The sequence below is a fragment of the Equus przewalskii genome, chromosome 3, assembly GCF_037783145.1.
Source record: "Equus przewalskii isolate Varuska chromosome 3, EquPr2, whole genome shotgun sequence".
NCBI classification, from domain to species: domain Eukaryota; kingdom Metazoa; phylum Chordata; class Mammalia; order Perissodactyla; family Equidae; genus Equus; species Equus przewalskii.
This window is the reverse complement of record NC_091833.1, coordinates 38532107-38551396: the sequence shown is the minus strand read 5'-3', so window position 1 is coordinate 38551396 and position 19290 is coordinate 38532107. Positions and strand designations below refer to the sequence as shown.

Here is a 19290-nt window from a genome sequence, read left to right as displayed (position 1 = left end):
TTCCCAAGCGACATGAGAGGTGACGCGTGAGGAATGGCCCAGTCTGTCACAGTAGGCCTCCTAACTAAAAGCTCAAGCTCAGTGGGTGAAGGCCTTTCCTTGAAAGTTTGGCTGAGGTTTAGGTCAAAATATAAAAACAAAACAAAGAAAGAAAGAAGGAAGGAAAGAAACGCCCAATTCTTCTGGAAAACTGGGGCAAGTTAATAGGCATCTTTAAAATGTAAATTTGTCTCACCTTGTAATACACTAATTGCCACTATATTTGTCATGAACTGTTCTTTGCTGGACACATTGTCTTTCAAAATGCTGTAGCCATTAATCACTATCATACAATGATCATTTTTAACATCAGAGAGGTGATTTCAGAAAGCATGGCCATCTTAACCTTTGAATTTGGCAGTCAGTTTGTAAAATAAAACAGCACTTTTGAATTATAATACAAAGGGGTAAGAAAAAAGGTAGCCATTACAGCTTGAAGCCAGTTAAAACTTTATATCTGTTATTTTTAAAAGAGTTCTATTACTCTAACGAGATTATATAAATTCTTCTAATATACCTCATTTCTTTGGTTCCCTCTTAACTCACTCTTTGCATTTTGTTAATACAACAGACAGTGACACACTTTCAAATCCCTTCTCTCCTGGTGCAGCCTGTGAGTTTCACTGGTAAGGCCAAGCGCTTCTCCTTCCGAGTGTTTCATGGGGAAAACGGCCGCATCTCCTCTCCCTCCCGCCTGAATCATTTTATTAGGAACTTCTCAGGACTCCACCACACACCTTTCTCCCCAACAAATGGCAGGGACCAAGTGAAAACATCCATGAAGTTTGGAAGCCAGTATGGGTGAGGAGAACAGTTGAACTGCCGGATATTCATGACGTTGTTCTCATACTTCAAGACTGCAGCTGAAAACGACAAAAAGAAGGATGTTAGATTCACAAGCACGCATTTCTGCTTCTACACATGGCTTCAGTTGATCAAGAATATTCAACTCTCTGACTTAAGTTCCAAAACATCAAGGCAAATAGCTTAATCAGTCATGAATGTTTATACTACTTATGGCCTTAAACTTCATTTGGTGGAATATGTAACTGCACAACATATGACTACTAAACGTGAATGGCATTATAATTTGGCAAATATTTATACAAAACAGTTAATTAAATGTCTGTCAGAAATTAGATCAAGCTCCTCTTGCAGCCAACAACATTCTAGTCTTAATATATGATGATACTAATAAAAGTGACATAACTAAGTTAGTCTGAAATAATTTAATAATCTCCTCAAATATTTGAATAGAATTTCTATTTCTTTTAAAAAGCACTTTTTTCCAGTAGACTTGATAATAGTTGTAGAAAACAGTTTAAAATTAGATTGTGTTCTTGACTTAATAAAGTAACATGTTTGAGTTGAATCTGCATAAAATAATATACTGGTATCTGACTATGCACTTGTCTCTTGAAAAGGATGCACCATCCAGGACTTAGAAGAATGAATCTGCCGGCTTCACTCTGCTTTGTATGGTGTCTGTGGGTTAGACACACACGCACATGGAACGCTATGGTTCCAGAGATCCTAAGAGTCTCACTTCCACCCGGATTCAGAAATTCATTCTTTAGCAATCCTGGGACAGGGTGAGCAGGTCTCCGTGCGCACTTTCAATGAGGGAAAAGCCATCTGTTTTAACGGGGTCACCTGTTCCACGGATACACAATTTTAAGTTGTGGGAAATTCTCAGGTTGAGCTTAAACCTTCTTTACCACTCACTGATTCTAGTTCTGCCTTCTTGGAGAATACAGAACAGTATACTGCTGTTTGTGAATGACAGTCTTTTAAATATTAAGAACAATACTGTCCTATCATACTTCCTGAGCTTCGGCAAGATTTCACTTTTACTATCCTGTCATAGCATCACTAGCATTACAGTAGTGGAGATTATCAAACAGATCCTAGATGATGTCAAATGAGTCTTCCTTGTTTTTGTTTAGGGGTTTAAAATATAGAATAAATTAATCATTTCATTACTTTTTGATTTTTAGACTGACTTTTAGATAAGGATATACTGTACCATATGGTTACAGATAACAGAACAAAGCCCTTAAAAATCTATGTTTTGAAAAGTTACTGAAAGTTTACTGGGTTTGAGGTTTTACATTAATGTCTGAATTAACATCTTACTTAACTTCCTACTTAACGATGTCTTTAACAAAGCATTGCTTTCAGAACTCTCTATTTGCTCTTCCACCTGGAACATTTTCTCAGAAATCTCTGAATATTCAAATTCTTCCTATCCTTTGGTGGCCAGCCCAAACACTATCCCCAGTGAAATCTCTTCTGATTTCTTCTGGTGGATATAATCTCTCCTTCCTCTAAATTCCAAAGCCCTTGACTTACATCTCCATATGGATTGCATGTATTATTCACTTTTGCGCATAGCTGTTCTATGTTTACCTGTATGTCCCTAACTTCTCTCCATGTCTTTAAGGACAAGTACTACACAACAGGCTTTATATCCCTTTGTGCTTCACGGGTATAGATGCTCAGAAGCTAATGATACATCTTGATATTTCCCCTACAATCTTTTTAAGAAAATTCTTCCTCATCCCTTCAACCCCTCCGCATAGGGAGACTTCCAGAGCCTATTCCCTTTCTTGCTTATCTGTCTTCTGGATGCACGCCACACTGGCAATGTCACTGCTCACGTGCGGCCCAGAACGAGTACATTCTTCTTGGTGGTTCTGGTCAGTGCAGAGTATGGGGAGGACACCACATACATCGTATTGCAACCTGAGAGTGTGCTGACGTTTTCAACAGCCTGCAGTTAACTAAAATCATCCTTGAGAACAATCTTTGCTTTGAATCATATTTCTGGCTAACCACTCAGTTCCAGGGAAAGGAATCACAGCCACTTTGGAGACAAGAAATGGAGACAGAGCAGTCAACATTGATAAGAAGGGATTATTCTCTTCTTCCATGGAATTCTGAATCCCACACAGAGTTCTGTAAACTCATTCTTCTTTACATTATCCTATCATTTATGCTATATGTCATTTGGCCTAAGGGTACATTTGTGCCTGAACGTATTAAATACCTGCAAGTATTAAAAACATGTCAAATGAAAAACACATGGCAAATTACCATGCCAATACTTCTGATCTGCCAGATGGGAAAGGTACAGTATTTCTCACCTTTGCTAAGTGCTACCTGAGTACTGGCTCCACGTAAAAGGTCTTTACTATTTTTGAATAATGCATATTCATAGCAGAAATGGATCCTCATATCTTCAAAAGAATCTTTTAAGGTTTTAAGTTGTCTCTTTGAAGAGTAATTTCTCCTCTAAGTTTCCTCCACTTGTTATTAGCATTAGGTTAGTGCAGCAGGAGGAAGGAAAATAAGTGTTCTAACTAACAGTGCCCTGGAGGAAAGGGAGAGGCTTTATCTAAGACGTTATTTCATCCTTACTGCAAATCCGAGAAGAGGGGTGATGGCCCGTATGTTACAGACTAAGGAACTGAGGTTGAGAACTGAAGCGACTTGCTCAAGATCGTGCAACCAGTAACTGGAAGATCTCACTCATATTTGAACTCAGCTGTTACTGACACCAAATCCATGCTTCCCTTCCGTCTCTCATAAATTATAAACGTACACATGCTAGTCCTAGCTGTTAGGCTAAGTTAACTTTGAATATGGTATTCACAACTAAAGAGCTTTAAGCTTTTTCCAGAATACATGTTTGAGAAACATGAAATAGGATGCAAATTTGCAAGTCGGGTAAGACTTGTCCAATAGATACAACAGAAATTCTGTTTTGTGGCTGGTGAGATAAAGCATTTATTCATTCAACGCTGGCTCAACACAATTTATCTGACTGCCTACTGAGAAAGCACATACTGTTTTTCATATTCTATTTTTGTTTCTTAACAGCAGAAATAATACATTTTAACAGTAGCTACATCTACGAAGCACCTGCTATGCACCAGGCACTATGTTTGGTCCTTTACAAGCATAATCACAAATCTTCACAATATCCCTACCAAAGAGGTTCTTATCATTTGCATTTTGAAAATAAGCAAACAGGGAGAGGTTAACTTATTTGCCCAAGGTCAAATATGAGAAGCAGCAAATCTCAGTTTTGGCATGAATCTAAAGTCCCTGATTTTTCTAGTATTCCAGAATATTCTCAGTCTAACTGTTTAAATTGTTCAATGTCTACCAAGTTTTGGACACAGATTCTCCTTCCACATTTATTCTTTCTAAAAAGAACCACTGGTCTGGAAGGCGAGGAGTCCAGACCCCTAGATGGATTCTGTGGTTAATTACTCAGGAAACCGCAGGTCACGTGCATCTCTAAGTCTCAATCGCCTCACCTAACTATCTGGGTTCATCTAGATAATTTAGAAGACCTCTTCCAGATCTGAAGGATGTCAACAAACGCCTCATCATTAATGCAATGACTGGTTAATATTCTCAGTAATTCTAAAGGCTATTAACAGAATTTTTTCTTATTTTTCTATAGATTAAAAGGAGGAGTAACAAAGGAGTAACTTCAAAACGCAAATATACCAATATGTATTCTTTTTTCTTCAGTAACATAAAATATTCAGGAAAAAATACTTCTTGAGTAACCTTACATTAATAAATTACTCATGAATTTTTATGTTTTTGTATAATAAATATACCACAAAAATACAAGAAAAAAATTAAGTCAAAACAGTACCAAATATCTACAGTCATGACATTCACAGTTAACGTTTCATCTTCCACCTCCCACATCCTCCGCCCCTGTGGCTGCCTCTGACTGTCACTGGGATTACAAAACTCAACTGGAACCCTAAGAGTGTGCTCTTCTCTGAAGTACTGGAAAGAAGTTTATCTCCCGTGCAGTATAAATAATACAAATGGTTGTACTTCAAGAATCACTCGAGACCACCTCCTGAGACCTTGTCTGAGAAACTGAGAGAGGGAAAAAGAACAAAGTCTACCATCAAGAAACTCCTCTATTCTGCCGGCAATTACACATGACTGCACACCATATAACAATGACATCAGAGGCTTGGAGAAGGATTATGACACATATACGGGCCTTAGATGATTAATCATAGTTTAGAGCAGACCAGACAGCACAGAAACAAATGCTCTTCTGTTGCACATGCAGTTGTGATGAATAGCTGGAAGAAAATTTGGTATAATAGAAAGAATACTAATCCCCATGAATCTAGAGGCTGACTGACTGCCAGTTCTTTCTCTGATGTCAAAATTATGGTCTTATGCAATTACTCAGTCCAATCATTTTTATTGTACCTGTAGAATCCTATATAAGCATGTAAGAATGCTTATGTAAAAGGTATAAAATGAGTAATCAAAGGATCTTCCTACTTGGGAATGGGGAAGAGGCCCTGGACCTCCAGTATTTCTAATTAGGGACAACTAAGTCCCCTGAATACAGCGAAACTCAAGAAACAGAATCTAGATCTTAATCCATGCCTCTGCCTACCAAACCCTGCACTAAATTGCTAAGCCACGTCCAAATCTGTAAATTAAAGAGGCCTCTCCTACTTTGAAATTTTGATGAGACCACAACAACCAATATTTCATAAGAACTTGATAACATTTTTCAACATCTTTTTTACAACTGCCATCACCAGGGAAGCTGATCACAGGACAAAAAGTGACAAAAATAGAAAGATTAAAAGACAGCTTTTAATTTAAGAGAGGTTATCAAAATATTGCTAGCAAGATTCGTTGACTAGCTCCACCAACCATGGGCTCAATACATTCCAAGTAGATTCCAAAAGGAATGCAGAGCTCGTTTACTGAAAAGGACATTACAGTAGTAACTGTCAGATCCCAACATACCTCAGGCGTCCTCAACACTAGTAAGGCTGTTTTAAGAGAGGCCAAAAGAACAGAAAGGACACATTTTACTCCCTTTCTCACCCTTCTACTAACAGTTTTTCATCTCCTTAACTCTAATTGACCATCCATTCCCATCTTCAAAAGAAGGGACAGAAAAGAAACGAAGATGAGAGGGAAACAAATGGGGGCACTCCAGAATCATTATAATCCATCCAGGAAAAAAGTGCCTAATAGATCCAGGATGTTTTTTCCTTTCAATTCTTCCACCTGCAGACACCCTAGCAGAAAAACTAGCATCAGTGTGTTCTTTTGGCAAAGTTCTACCATCAGAGGAGGAGGCATGTTGGCTTAACAGATAAAATTTTTGAGGGAGGATCTATGTACGTATAATGTCCTTTGGCAGTATGTTAAGATTATGTTGGTACGCTGCCAGAAAGGGTTTTTTTTTCTGATTCTGGGAGAAATGCTATACAATTTTTAAAATTTGCATTTTCCCATAAAGATTACTTATTTGGGGTACAATTTTCATTTAATATTTTGGGAAGATATACATGCATATTCCTATATATGCATACTTTTTGTAGTACATATTATATCATCTATCAACACAATCTCTACTGTTCCTCCCGATTGGAAATCTGATTCTAACTCTCATCTCCTTTTTTTGTTTGCTCAATATCCTGGACTTGCCAGATGGGTTCTGTTTTAAAAAAGATTCCCTTTTTATTATTATTAGTTACCTAGGTGAAGGGAAAGTTACCAATTCATGAGGGTTACTGAATTTGGTGAGCAGGGACTACACTTGTAACTCACTTTCACTCCATAATGCAGAAGGTCAGGCCCAAAGTAAGTGTTCAAGGCATTATGAAGACTGATTTCAAGTTTCAATTTTTAGGTAATTTTGTCGTAATCTTCACTACGAGTTTCTTGAAAAATTTAATGTTTAAACTGTTTGATTCAGTACTTAACATAGGGTCTTCCACAGGCAAATTCTCAGTAACTTCTATGTAATGACCTAATTTCAACTATCCTGAAAAATTTTATTATTAATGAATACAAGCAGTATCTATACATAATTTCCTTGAAGCTATGAGCTCATGCTTTTGTATTTATCAAGATACACACACATGTTACTAGATATAATCCGTTATGCCCACATCTAGCCCCTGGCCCGCTCCCCTTACCTTGTCCATGCACCCTTCATGGCACCTGTAACTTTTTTTAATTTTGCTACAAGTCCCCTACATAAAATTTGGATGATGTTATCTTCCTTATGTGAAGGAAGGAGACTGTACCAGATATAATCATGAAATAATATGAGACAATCTTATGAATATGTGTGTGTGTTACGTGTTTCCCTTCTTAATATTCTGTCAGAAAATTCTGAATGAGGTCATTATTCAAATAGAGACATTTTGGTAGAGTGAGTGGAAGGAAGATGATGGAAGGGATGGAGGAGGCATAGATCTCGTATATTCTTTTATAGAGCTTTGTACCGTACCTGGCACATGATTAATAGTGAATAGTACTACATGAAGAAAACATCTAAGGAAAGGAAATACAGAAAGGAAGGACAAGATGGAGAAAGAGAAGAAAGAAAGAAAGAAGGCAGGCAGGCAGGCAAAGAAAAAGTAAAGAAAATTTTCAAAACCATAAAACATTTAACTTGTCAAGACACTGACAATGTAACTAACCACATACGAACAGAAGTCTGAAGCGAGCATGAAGGAATTTAGGAAAAAGGTAACGTGTCACTTCTAAGGCTCAACTCTGTTTTAAAATCGTAAAAGAGTCTCTAAGATAGATAAGAGTGGAAATAATATTGGCTCTGTGACATAGTCACTGTGTGAACTTAGGCAAACATTTCTCCTTCTTTGAGCTTTACCTTCCAAACTTGTAAGATAAGAAAATACCTGTTTTGTCACTGTCAAAGTATGAAGATCAAGTAAAATATGTGATCAATGTACATGATAATATATAAAATAAAATATTTGGCACCTGAAAAATGCAAAGTATCCTGGCTCAGTTTCAAACTCCTCAAGGAGGGGAAGCCTGTCAATTTTTAATATTTTGCCATTTTATAATTCCCATCTAATGTGTCACATCTAAATACTAGGATCCAGAGAATTTGGGCCAGAAACCAATCCCTGGAATTAGCTCAAGTCCAGTGAAACACTATGAATCATTTCTATCATTACAATTTCACATAGAAAATTTGAATTTCTTCCATTAAATATTTTTTGCTAAGTCAACATGAAAGAATTAGTTTTAAATTTCTTACCAGTCTTAGCTTGTATATTCCTTTTAAGTTCTAATCCACATCATTATAATGCTAAAATAAGGCTTAAGCAACCCTAGACTAAGTGAGATAGAGAGATTCAGGTGAAGTTTTAACCTGCCAGAGGAGACAGCATGGACATAGGAAACACTGTGCCCATGACATGCTCTCACTCAGAGCAGCTGACACTCACCAGTTCCGAATGCATAACAAGGGTGACTATACCCTGGTGGGAGGTACCTTGAAAACTGTTGGTATCTGTGTGCAATCACAGAACACCCTTTTCATCTTCAAGCTTGTAGTGGTATGAAGTGAGGTTGCTATCTCCAATATATCCTTGGCACTGAGTTAATATTAAGCTTGTACACTTGATAGCTACATTATTTTCTGTGGAAGTAATGTCACTGCAGACTTTGTGACATTGTCAGGGGAAAGTTAGGATCTAGAATTTCTAGATAATGAATAGCAAGTGATAACGCACTGATTCATGTCTTTACCATTATATATATTGTCCCTGCTTTCCCCATGTTAAATGCTTTTACAGAGAATTAGATTTCTAGAGAAGTAGGTTTCAGTCCAGTGTAAGAACCTTCTAACCATCTGTCAGAAGGCGGAATGCAACACCTCAAGATATATCCCCCAGCTGATCCTGTCCAACTGGCAGCAGAAAAGCACTGACATGAATCTTGGAGGATTCAACATTGCCCGGGGATCCTGTCTTCAACCCCATTTGAGGTCCTGTACAGCTTGAGATCCAAAATCCTGCAATTCTATGGGCAAAGCTTTGTGAAAAGCAAGGATTATTTTACCCACTGTATTGTCACTTTGTTAAAGTTCCTCACTAACTTAAGTGCCAAAATTTACAATTATGCAGTGGTGATGGTTAAGAAACCAAGAAGGTCGTTTGTTTAGAGCAAAGACACACAGATCATGTGTAGATTAGTTTAATTAAGATATATAGTGAGAGTAATTCTCATATAAAAAATCTTGAGAGATTTTTCTCTTTTCTATTTTATCCTCTATCTCATTAATTAAATGTTCAAACGTAAACAACTTGACCACTGGACTGAAACTAATCTATTAATAAAGTGGCCTCCAGCAATGACACTCTCACGGTGGCGCTGAATAAACAAAAGCAAAAGTATCAGCACTTCAGGAGACACTTTTCAAAGGAGAAATTAATTATTTATTTTAGAATAATATACAAAATACTCTGACTTTATTCTTTTAGTAACGTATACATCTGAATGTATAACGCTCATGTAATTTTAATGTGATAACAGCTGACTCTTCATTTCAAAACCTTAGTCAGTCGCCTAAACCTAATGGAGCCCTGAGTTGAATAGCGATGAGCGCAAACCTGGCCCTGAGAGCTTTCACAGCACAAAGCTGACACAGAAAAGCACAGACAGAGGTGAGCCTGTGGGCTCTGGAGTCTGTGCTGAGTTTCAGCCTCAGTGCTAGTCCCTGACCAGCTCGTCTGAACCTTGAGGAACGTATGTGAACCCTCCGTGCCCCAGCTTTTCATCTACAAAACCAAGATGTTAATGTAACTCAGAGTTGTTGCAAGGTTAAATGCATTTATACACGGAAACGCAGAGCAGTGTCTGCCAGTGGCAAGTGCTCAATATATGTTCGTTGTTATTATTGTAATACACTACTTGCAGAAATAGAGCCAATAGCATTTGTACAGCATGCTATCCCAACTGAAGGGAAATATTCACATTTACTAAATATATTATCACCAACCGAGAAAATATACCAAGCTATATCCCAAAGTGACAATGATACTGACAATGGTACCGAAATTATAATCACAGACTACGGCCACATGTTGCAGAGTCCTGTATGTAACAGGCAGCAAGAGGGGACATTCTGCTGGAAGCTCTCTGAAGTTAATCTCATCCATCCATCTCAGAGCAGCAACTCCCCTGAGAACCAAGCATGACCTCCCATCCTCCACTTCTCCTCAGCCTTCAACCTCGACACATGTTTCCGTGCTACCATCTCATATCGAAAATAAAAGTACTTCACACTAGGAGTTTTGTTCATGCTTTCTGCTTTCTGCCTTCCTAAGTTCTTATATTCCATACATTTCTCAGTAACAGTCCTAGGATTAATAATCATTATGAAGAAATTATCTTCCTAGTGTGTGTAATTCTAGCAATACTCATCAGGATAAAGAACGTTTATCAAATAAATGAAGGGGAATGAATTTTTTTTGGTGTGGGGGTATCTTACTTATTGATTTGCTTAAGTAACAAAAAAAATACTTGGCCTACAATTTGTTAGCAAATATCAAATGACAAAATGATACCATGAGTATATCCTTACATTTTCTATACTGAAATAAGTGATCTGGGCAAATAGCTGCTCAAGATCAATTAAGAGGATCTTTAGATGTGAGATGATGGCAGGAAAAAGTAAGGGCTGGGAAAATTTGCCACTGGACAAAATCTCTGGATGAATTTTATCTGGCCTGTAAAGCAGCCAGGGACCATATACAAGCCTGTGGTTGTAAAGATACCAAATGCTTTAAAAATGCTGACGTCAATGCTAAAGGTTATGCTCCCGCCTACTCAGGCCTCAGATGCCACAGAAATGGCCCCTTGCTACAAAATGGGTGCCATGTTGGAGGGAAGGAAGCTTCTGACCCGCTGTAGAGAAACAGACAGATGCTACTCAGGGTTGCCTGGGCACCGACTCTACTCCCTTCCAGAGACCACCCATCTCCCTCTCCCACCCGGGATGAGGATGCGATCTAGTTCGTTCTGCATTTGGCTCCTGAACCAGGCAGGTACCAGGTATCTCTAAGTTTGTGAAAATTATTCTGAATGGTGAAATAAGTCCTGGGGTGAGAGAACTGCGGTGCAGCACGGGAAGAGATTCTTGCGCCTGGAAACATCACACTGTTGATGGTGTCACTCAGGGCTCAGTGCTCTTGCTAGAAGTCAGGGACCAAGGCAAGCTGGCTTCAGATACATTGCATTCGCTCCTATATGTTCACTTCATGACTGTCAATAAGATTCTTACCTTGGAGTTCATTATATTAGCAATTCAGTCCTCCCTTACAATGTTATGCCAAGCCATAAATTATCTTTTTATTTATGAATGCTATCTTCCGGAAGTCCGTGACTACTTGTTTTTTCCCTTGGTGAGGAAGACTGGCCATGAGCTAACATCTGTGCCAATCTTCCTCTATTTTGTATGTGGGACACTGCCACGGCCTGGCTGGATAACCAGTGTGTAGGTCTGCCCCTGGGATCCGAACCTGTGGACCCTGGGCTGCTGAAGCGGAGCGTGTGAATTTAACCACTATGGCACTGGGCTGGCCCCCATGACTACTTTTTGATGGAAAATATTTGAGGATGTTGAAAACATCAAGTTCCGGTTTAAGACTGAAATGCTTTTTATAAGAAATTCTCCCAAGTTGCCTAGTTTAAAAGTCCAAAACATCATAATACATTTTTTTCCTTTCTAAAAGGGTATCTCAGAACTTTAGTAAATGATGCTTTGCTTGTCCATCCTCAAAACCTGATTCTCCGCCCCATTTTTTGTTAATCTACTTTAATATTGAATTGATTTTTTTGCTGGTTGTCATTTTAATCTCTTGTCTTGGTTGCCAAACTAGTTTGGCTGCCATTTAGATTGTCCTCTCAAATCCAAAATATATTTTATTTAATAAATTTTATTTAATTACTTAATTCTACTGTCAGTAGCTTTTCCTGAAACTGAGTTATAGACCCCTGGTACGTATATTTATATTTCTCTACATCTATGTCATACATTCTTCCACCCACCACCCACGTGACAGCTTACCTAAACTACAGAGGAGTGGCACCACATGGAAACCCGCTGTAACCTAGCTCAGGTTTCTGAAGCACAGGTGTATCACCAGAGAGATAAAGGATCTACCTGTTCACACCAAGGTTTACAACACATTTTCTCAAGATTCATCATAGTTTTTGGCCAAACTGAATTGTTTAAAACAGAGATCACATCTGCCATTGTATTTCTCAATACTGAGAGATTTTATTCCAAGACTGCTTAAATGCCACTTTCTCAGTTAAGCTTTTTTTGTCCCCACAGACTACTTTCCATTCTCATTCCATACCATTCTTTTCTTTGTAGTATTTTCCAAGTATATTTAAATAATTATTAGCGGAATAATTTATTTACTGTCTGTCACACTATCAGATGATAACCCCACTAGGGCAAAGATCACATCATTTTGTTTATTCTATGTCCCCAATACCAGCATGGCGCTTGCTACATACTAAGTCCTCAATGAAGGTTTGGAGCATTGGTGAGTGGATGAGGTTGAAGACAGTGTTTTAATTTTTGAGGAAGATTAGCCCTGAGGTAATATCTGCCACCAATCTTCTTTTTGCTGAGGAAGACTGGCCCTGAGCTAACATCTGCCGCCAATCTTCTTTTTGCTGAGGAAGACTGGCCCTGAGCTAATATCTGCCGCCAATCCTCCTCTTTTTGCTGAGGAAGACTGGCCCTGAGCTAACATCTGTGCTGAAATTCTCAGTTTTATATGTGGGATGCAGCCACAGCCTGGCTTGATAAGCAGTGCGTAGGTCCATGCCTAGGATCCGAACCAGTGAACCCTGGGCCACTGAAGCAGAGTGCACAAACTTAACCACTACACCACTGGGCAGGCCCTGGAGACACTTTTATAGGTTGCAAATTTAAAACAAAAAGAAGAAGAAGGTTATGTTTTATCGCTGCATTTTTCTTCTGTTTGGTGAATTTGGGTAATCATGAAATGACTTTTCCTTTAGGGCTACAGATTTATAAAAGAAAAACAACTCAAATATGCAAAGTGCTCAGCAAATGTTTAACTCCCATTTGGAAAGGGTGTTGGCACTGGTTACGGCAGGGTTTTAAAGTGAGAGAAAGCTCTGTGTTCGATACTGACAGGGTACTTTGGGCACTGTTTTGCTATTAACTCCCAGAGAGAAAATGCTGCCATCAATGCATGCAGTGACTGCCTACCAAGTTTATAAGGCAGGCAACTTGGCTTCACAATGTGTATCAAAAAGCCCCTGCTTCAAACTAATTATAATCTGGGAAGTTACAGGAATGCTAACTATAGGAAAAGCTAACCAGAAAAAAGAAGTAAATGATAAGCATAACGGCAAATGATTGGTATTGCAGGCATTCCGAGAAGGACTACCAACAGAAGCCTTCACGGAACAGACGGGGGAGGGTCCAGTCCATTTGGATGGGCAGAGAAAAGGGAGACAAGTATTCCAGGTGGAAAGAAGTGTGTGGGCAATCATGTGCAGAAAGGGAAAGCCAAAAGGTGTTCGTGGCAAGGAGCAGAACAGTTTGGCTAAAGTGAAGGGCTCCACAAGAAAGAGGTGGAGAGACAGGTCTTAATGGTAGATCAACCCAGGAAGCGACATCAAAAGGAAGGAGCTGGGGAGTAGGGGCGTTCTCCTGCAGCTTCTGTGAAGCCCCGCACTGACACGTGGCGTAATCAGAGCAACATCAAATATTCAATGATGATAATATCTTAATACTGCATAGCATTTTGTTTCAAAGCAATTTCATCTACTATTCACAAAAGAAAACTTTTTTCTCATCTTACAGAGATGTCACCTCATGTCAGTGAATTTAGATGAGTTAGTTGTTTAATGGTAGAGCTGTGACTCAAATCTGCATCTTTTCTCCGGCAGCTGGCAGGAGTCAGCAGGAGTTGTCAGAGTGAGGGAAGAGAAGCAAAGGGATGGGTGAGTTGTTCGCCTATGCCCATGCAGACGAGAAAGGATAAGAATCGAAGGAATTAATGTGGGCCACACCAAGGGATGGGACACTGACAGTCCTCACCACTTTCTGGAAGCTGCTTCAGGTTGCAGGCAAGGATGAACTCCTAACCAGAGCTCTTGGACATTTAGCCGATCCCACAACTATCACCTGTTTTAAGATGGTGGAATAAAACAATTTTTCTCCTCCTTTCATTTGCTAGAGAGCTATTATGCTGCTTTAATTCTCAGGAGATTTAAAAATCAAACCATACTGTAACTGTTAGCTTATAATTCCAGAGGCCTCTATGATCATCTGTTTCTAAGAATCAAAAGGTTAGCTCACAGATTCTTCACTGCAGTCTTTCTACTGATTGTGTTTTGAAGGTCCTTGCAACCCAGTTTTACTGCACTGCCTTCTGAAATTCTAGTTAACATTTATTTTATTCAAATACAGTAACCCTCACTTCAGCAGTGAATAACTGACTCCCACCCCCACATAGTGTACACAGTGTTAGCACAATAGCTTTAAAGTGCTGCAGAGAATTACACAAAAGTCTTTTGAAATTATGCTCAAGCCGAAGAATATATCTTTCTTCTTCCTATCAGTTTATCTTTTTCTCTCGGGAGAAGTTTTTCTTTTATGAAAAGCTTCCCAAAATGAAACACTTCTATCCCCTTCCTGAGAGATTATGATCTACTCTAAAGGCAAGAGAAGCCAGTGAAAGCACTGAAAACTCAAAGACAGCATGCACTGACGTCTACTGTGCTGTTTACGATTGTACCTTGTTAAATCAGAACCATAGACAAAGAAGCAATGCACGAGAAAGAGCTATTGGTCTCAACGAGTCTGTTTTTACAGAGTGAAATCTCAGTTTTCTTCTTTTTTTTTTTACTGTGTAGACTTTTTAATACTTATTCAAAAACTTGCAAGTATAGTACAGGCTACTTAGTAATCAGTCTCTGTCAAGAAAATTACTTGTTGGGCACTCCCTTCAATTAAGTGTAATAGAAAAGAAAATTTTAATGCCATAAAAGGATAAAAACATAAGTTCATATTTTACATACTTTTGGTAAATGAGAGGATCACAATGGACATGCAAGATGCCCTGCTGAGTCCTTGTGTCTCTTACAGGTGCCCCAGAGGAACTTACTCACGGATCCAAGACGGAGAGCCCTCAGCCAATCAAAGGGAATTAGCTCTTTTTGGTTTTATACAAAAAGCTTCAAGATTCACTTTTTTTGGGGGAAAAAGTGTTTGTTGCTTAAAAATAAAAAAAAATCAAAACCACTGGCCTTGATTTTATTCTTCCCTCTTTCTAATGAAACGTTAACCATCCTTTAATGTCCAGATCATATTTACCTTAAACAAGGCTGGAGAATGACCATTCTAGAAAATCACCCCTTGTTGAATGAATACAGTGTTTGCCTCTCTTAGTTTTACTTATTGACTTTGTGTCTTATATTTTTATTAAATCACCCAAAAGTCTCACTTTGTCAACCGGCTTCTCAGCACTTGGCACACTGAGAACATGTTTTATTTTACTCTGCATGCTTCTTGCCACAGAGTACTAAAGGCAGCACCTCTTTTCTAGGAATGAGGCAACTAGAAAAGTGGGGACAACTGTCCCTTGCCCCCTGCCATCCAGTGACCAATACCGACTAGGGTTAATGACTTTTTCACATTTTATCACTGACTCTGCAACACTGCACATCATTTCCAAATAAAGAGATGACCCTGACGGAAGAAGGCAAGCTGGCCCTCCCTCCTGCTCTCTTCCTTGGGGTCAGTAATCACGCCCTCTCCCAGTGCAGTCACTGTCAACCCTGTGTACACCAGAAGCTCCCGGAAGAACAGTTAAAAGGAATAGTGCCTGGGTCCCACCTCAGACGAGCTGACACTGCAGCTCTGAAGATAGTCACGAAATTTGACTCAAACAACAAACACAAAAGAAAGTTGAAAAAGAATGGGTAAAAATGCTTAATTAAAACCAGACCAAAATAAAACAGCTTAAGAATTATTGTACCTACTATACAAGACTGCCCGAGGGATTGGAAACCACTCACCTTTGTTATTGTATACATCTAAGTAATTTGGTGCTGAAAAAATTGTAATGAGAGAAGGGAAGCCTGTTGTTTGGCTTTTCCTGTACATGCGATACCTAAAAAGAACACACACAAGTTAAAACAAGGCTAGCATGATATCATGGATGATATCAAATTATAGATTTAGAAATAGAAATTTAAATGAGTTAAGCTTTATCATTCGAAGAGGATCCAATTACATAACACTAAAATTTTTTTCTCTCTGAAGTCTGTCATACACAGACATTCATTCATTTGCAGGGCTCCAACACTCCAACATATGTACAGTTTCCCAATAGAAGTCTCCAACGGTTAGGAGTGCTAGGGTGGGCTTCAGTGAAATCGCATCTCAGTTCCACATGTTCCACAGCGAGGACACAGGCTACTTTTTGTACAAAGATACCCTGTACCCACCTTGTTTTTCAAAAGTTTACCAATATTTTTGACATTAAAAAGACTGAATTAGCAGAATAATACATAACCCTTTCCCTGATTATTCAATACACCCACGATGTTATCTCAGTTATATGCATCCACAAGTAGCTCTGCCTAGACTGAGTGATGTACTTTTCAAAGAATGTCTGGTTAAATGTACGGGTTTTATGAATTGAAATTGCTTCTATTTTAGAATTTTATTTATTACCATTCTCTGCTGATGTCTGCAGGTCAAAGATTATTGTCTCGGCAGGGTAATATTTAATCAATCAGTAATGAAATAGAACATCTGTAGGATCTTTGGAAAGAAACCAATAATCTAGTTACTTTTCTCCTACTAAGACAAAAATAAGACTCTAGTCCTCAAATAATCAAAAAATACGGGAGACTTTGGGCTCTTTTCCATCAGGGGGAAAACGAATCTCATGACTTTTGTGTAATAGATTTCAGGAGTATCAGTTTAGAAACATTCTTATAAAATGCAAAACAGAATGGCATCATTTCTTGGGGATTCTCTGTCAGCTACTTCTGGCAAACTAACCATTCTAATTTAGCTGAGTTCTAAATGTGCGCAAATAGTACCTTTAGATGGATAAATAGACATTTTAAAATTTATAATTTTACAAATATTTTGATACCACTTTTCTCAGAAGAAAATATCCCTTCGAAAATCTTTCGAAATGTTCTAGAAGTATTTATTCTGCTTATGGGACTGAGCTTTCTTGGGGGGAAAACAATCAGAACGTGAAAGACATTAATACTCTTAATCCGAGTGCCTTGATTTTACAAACCTGGCTATGCCTACTTTACAACAAGTAGAAAGAGAGAAATCGGATGATGTATATAATCTCAATCTTCCCCAATGAATCAATCAACGACTCATTTTAAATAAAAATATTTGTTGATTTTAATTGATGCACTTAACATACTTTCAAATAAGCAGACGGTTTCAGGTCTGTAGTGGATTTAAGATAAAGCTGCCTAAAATGTTCAGCTGGGACAGTCAGTAAAAAAAACATGGTGAGACCACTGCCCTGAAAAGTGCAAACATTATTTGAGGACCTGGGTGGTGGGTAGATCAAGAGGTTACTTCAAACATCAGCGAGGGCAGCAGTGAGCACACACCGCTGGGTCACTTCAGACCTGTGGATCGCTTGCTTGAAAAAATCTAATTCTGAAAGGCACTTGGGGGGTGCCTTGATTCAGGGGCCCGCCTCAGAAGGCAGGCATCCACGTTCCCAATTTCAGCACCCAGGCTAGAAAAGTGAGTGCGCCTCCTTTTCGGAGAATCCAAAATATAAGGAACTGAGTTTAAACATTTGGAGGCAAACAGCGCCTTTCAGGGCAGCCTGCTGGGCAAGGCAGTGGACTTCCAATCTTAAAATTACTTCCATCTATTTCTCCCGAATGCAGACTCAATGCTCCATTAAAGAGGATATCGGATGTTTCTCAGTTTTCTAAACCCTTAAATTGGTCTATATTTTAAAAATTTACCAGATATTAAAAAATCATGTTATGCATTTGTTAGTTAGAACAGAGGATTTTCCCCATCATTTTACTGTCTGTTTTTGTCCTTTCAAACTTTACAGGGATTAGCAATAATATTCTTTAAACAAGAGCACAACCTGCTATAGCTGTTAAATATTGATGTGTAATGCTCATTCACGTTGCCAACCAAGACTGAAAAGTAGCTGGTAATTACCCACTTATGGACACTGGGAAGAGCAAGAATGGAAAGAAATAAGAGAAGCTGCCCTTACGGTGTGTCAGGAAGCCAGCTGAACATCTACCTGTTCAAGCTGAAAATGGAAGAACTTACGGGGATTTTCCAGCACATCTGCAGCCACTCATTCCCCGGGACCCTGCCAGATCTGTGTTGTCAGGAGACAACTTCAAGATCTATTCCTTCTGGGAGAGAGCCTGGCAAAAGGGAACCTTGACAGCTGGAGCAGAGTGAAGGGGTTGTAACAACGGGGCCATGTGTGGTTGTCAGAAACCCACAAAACTGCTCACCCGGCATCCTGGGCTTCATGCGCTCGGAGAATAGACAACAAGTTATTGTGCTGTAAGAATTCACAAACAGCCGGGTAACTGCCGGAGACAAAAAGAAAAGAGAGGCACCCGTTAGGAAATCATCAAGAGTAGCACATTTATCTCTAACTTCCAGCCCTATGTGATTTGATCAAGCATAATCAAACATACATCATTCACAAAACAAGCCTCTTGGCTCTAAGGGCAGGTTTGTCTCTGTGGCAGAAAAAGCACCTACAGCTATACTTTCTACATAAGCAGAAAGGAACGGAGGTGTGTGAACTGGAAAAAGAACCCAGGCGACTGCACCGCAACACTGGAAGAGGGTTCACTCTGAGAAAATCAGTATCACCAGGTCTACATTTAAGCATAAAGTGAACAGACGCATAAATAGAACATGAGAATGGAATTTAAAACATAAACCTCAATTTTCTCAAATACAGCACTATTTGTGTGGGAGAAAGCAGGACTTCTGGGAAATCAAGTTATCAACTTACTTATGGATACATTAACGGATTATGTCATGCAAAATCTGAACAGAATTCTGGAATTCACAAGGTTTTAAAACGCGTACTTGAAATAAGATCAACAGAACTTTATCTTAAGGCTTGTCGTTTATCTTAATAAAAATATCAAATACACAATCAAGATGATTTTGTCTGTTAAGAAAGAGTCAAAGCCAAAGATAAGAATTTCATTAAAAATGAAATTCAATTTCAAACTAAACTTGAAAAACCCTTTGCAATCTCTTTGTCTCTGCTCTAAGAATTTGTAATGAGATAAATGTGTGTCATAAAAATGAATAAATTTTAAGTAGTTCAAATCAAGGGACAGCAAACCAATGCTCGTTAT

The 19290-nt window shown here is 38.7% G+C and overlaps 1 protein-coding gene across 17 annotated transcripts in view; it reads right to left on the bottom strand.

Annotated features, from left to right (window-relative positions):
* The window catches only part of PPP3CA (protein phosphatase 3 catalytic subunit alpha), a 287898-nt gene that overhangs the window by 36569 nt on the left and 232039 nt on the right, over positions 1–19290 (bottom strand). For all 17 annotated transcript variants that reach the window (XM_070614181.1, XM_070614175.1, XM_008522335.2 and 14 more), the window contains 3 exons: positions 18421–18498; positions 15955–16049; positions 777–902 (listed from right to left, as the gene is read on the bottom strand). In XM_070614181.1, coding sequence (XP_070470282.1) covers positions 777–902; positions 15955–16049; positions 18421–18498 — 299 coding nt within the window. The remainder of the gene's footprint in view (positions 1–776; positions 903–15954; positions 16050–18420; positions 18499–19290) is intronic.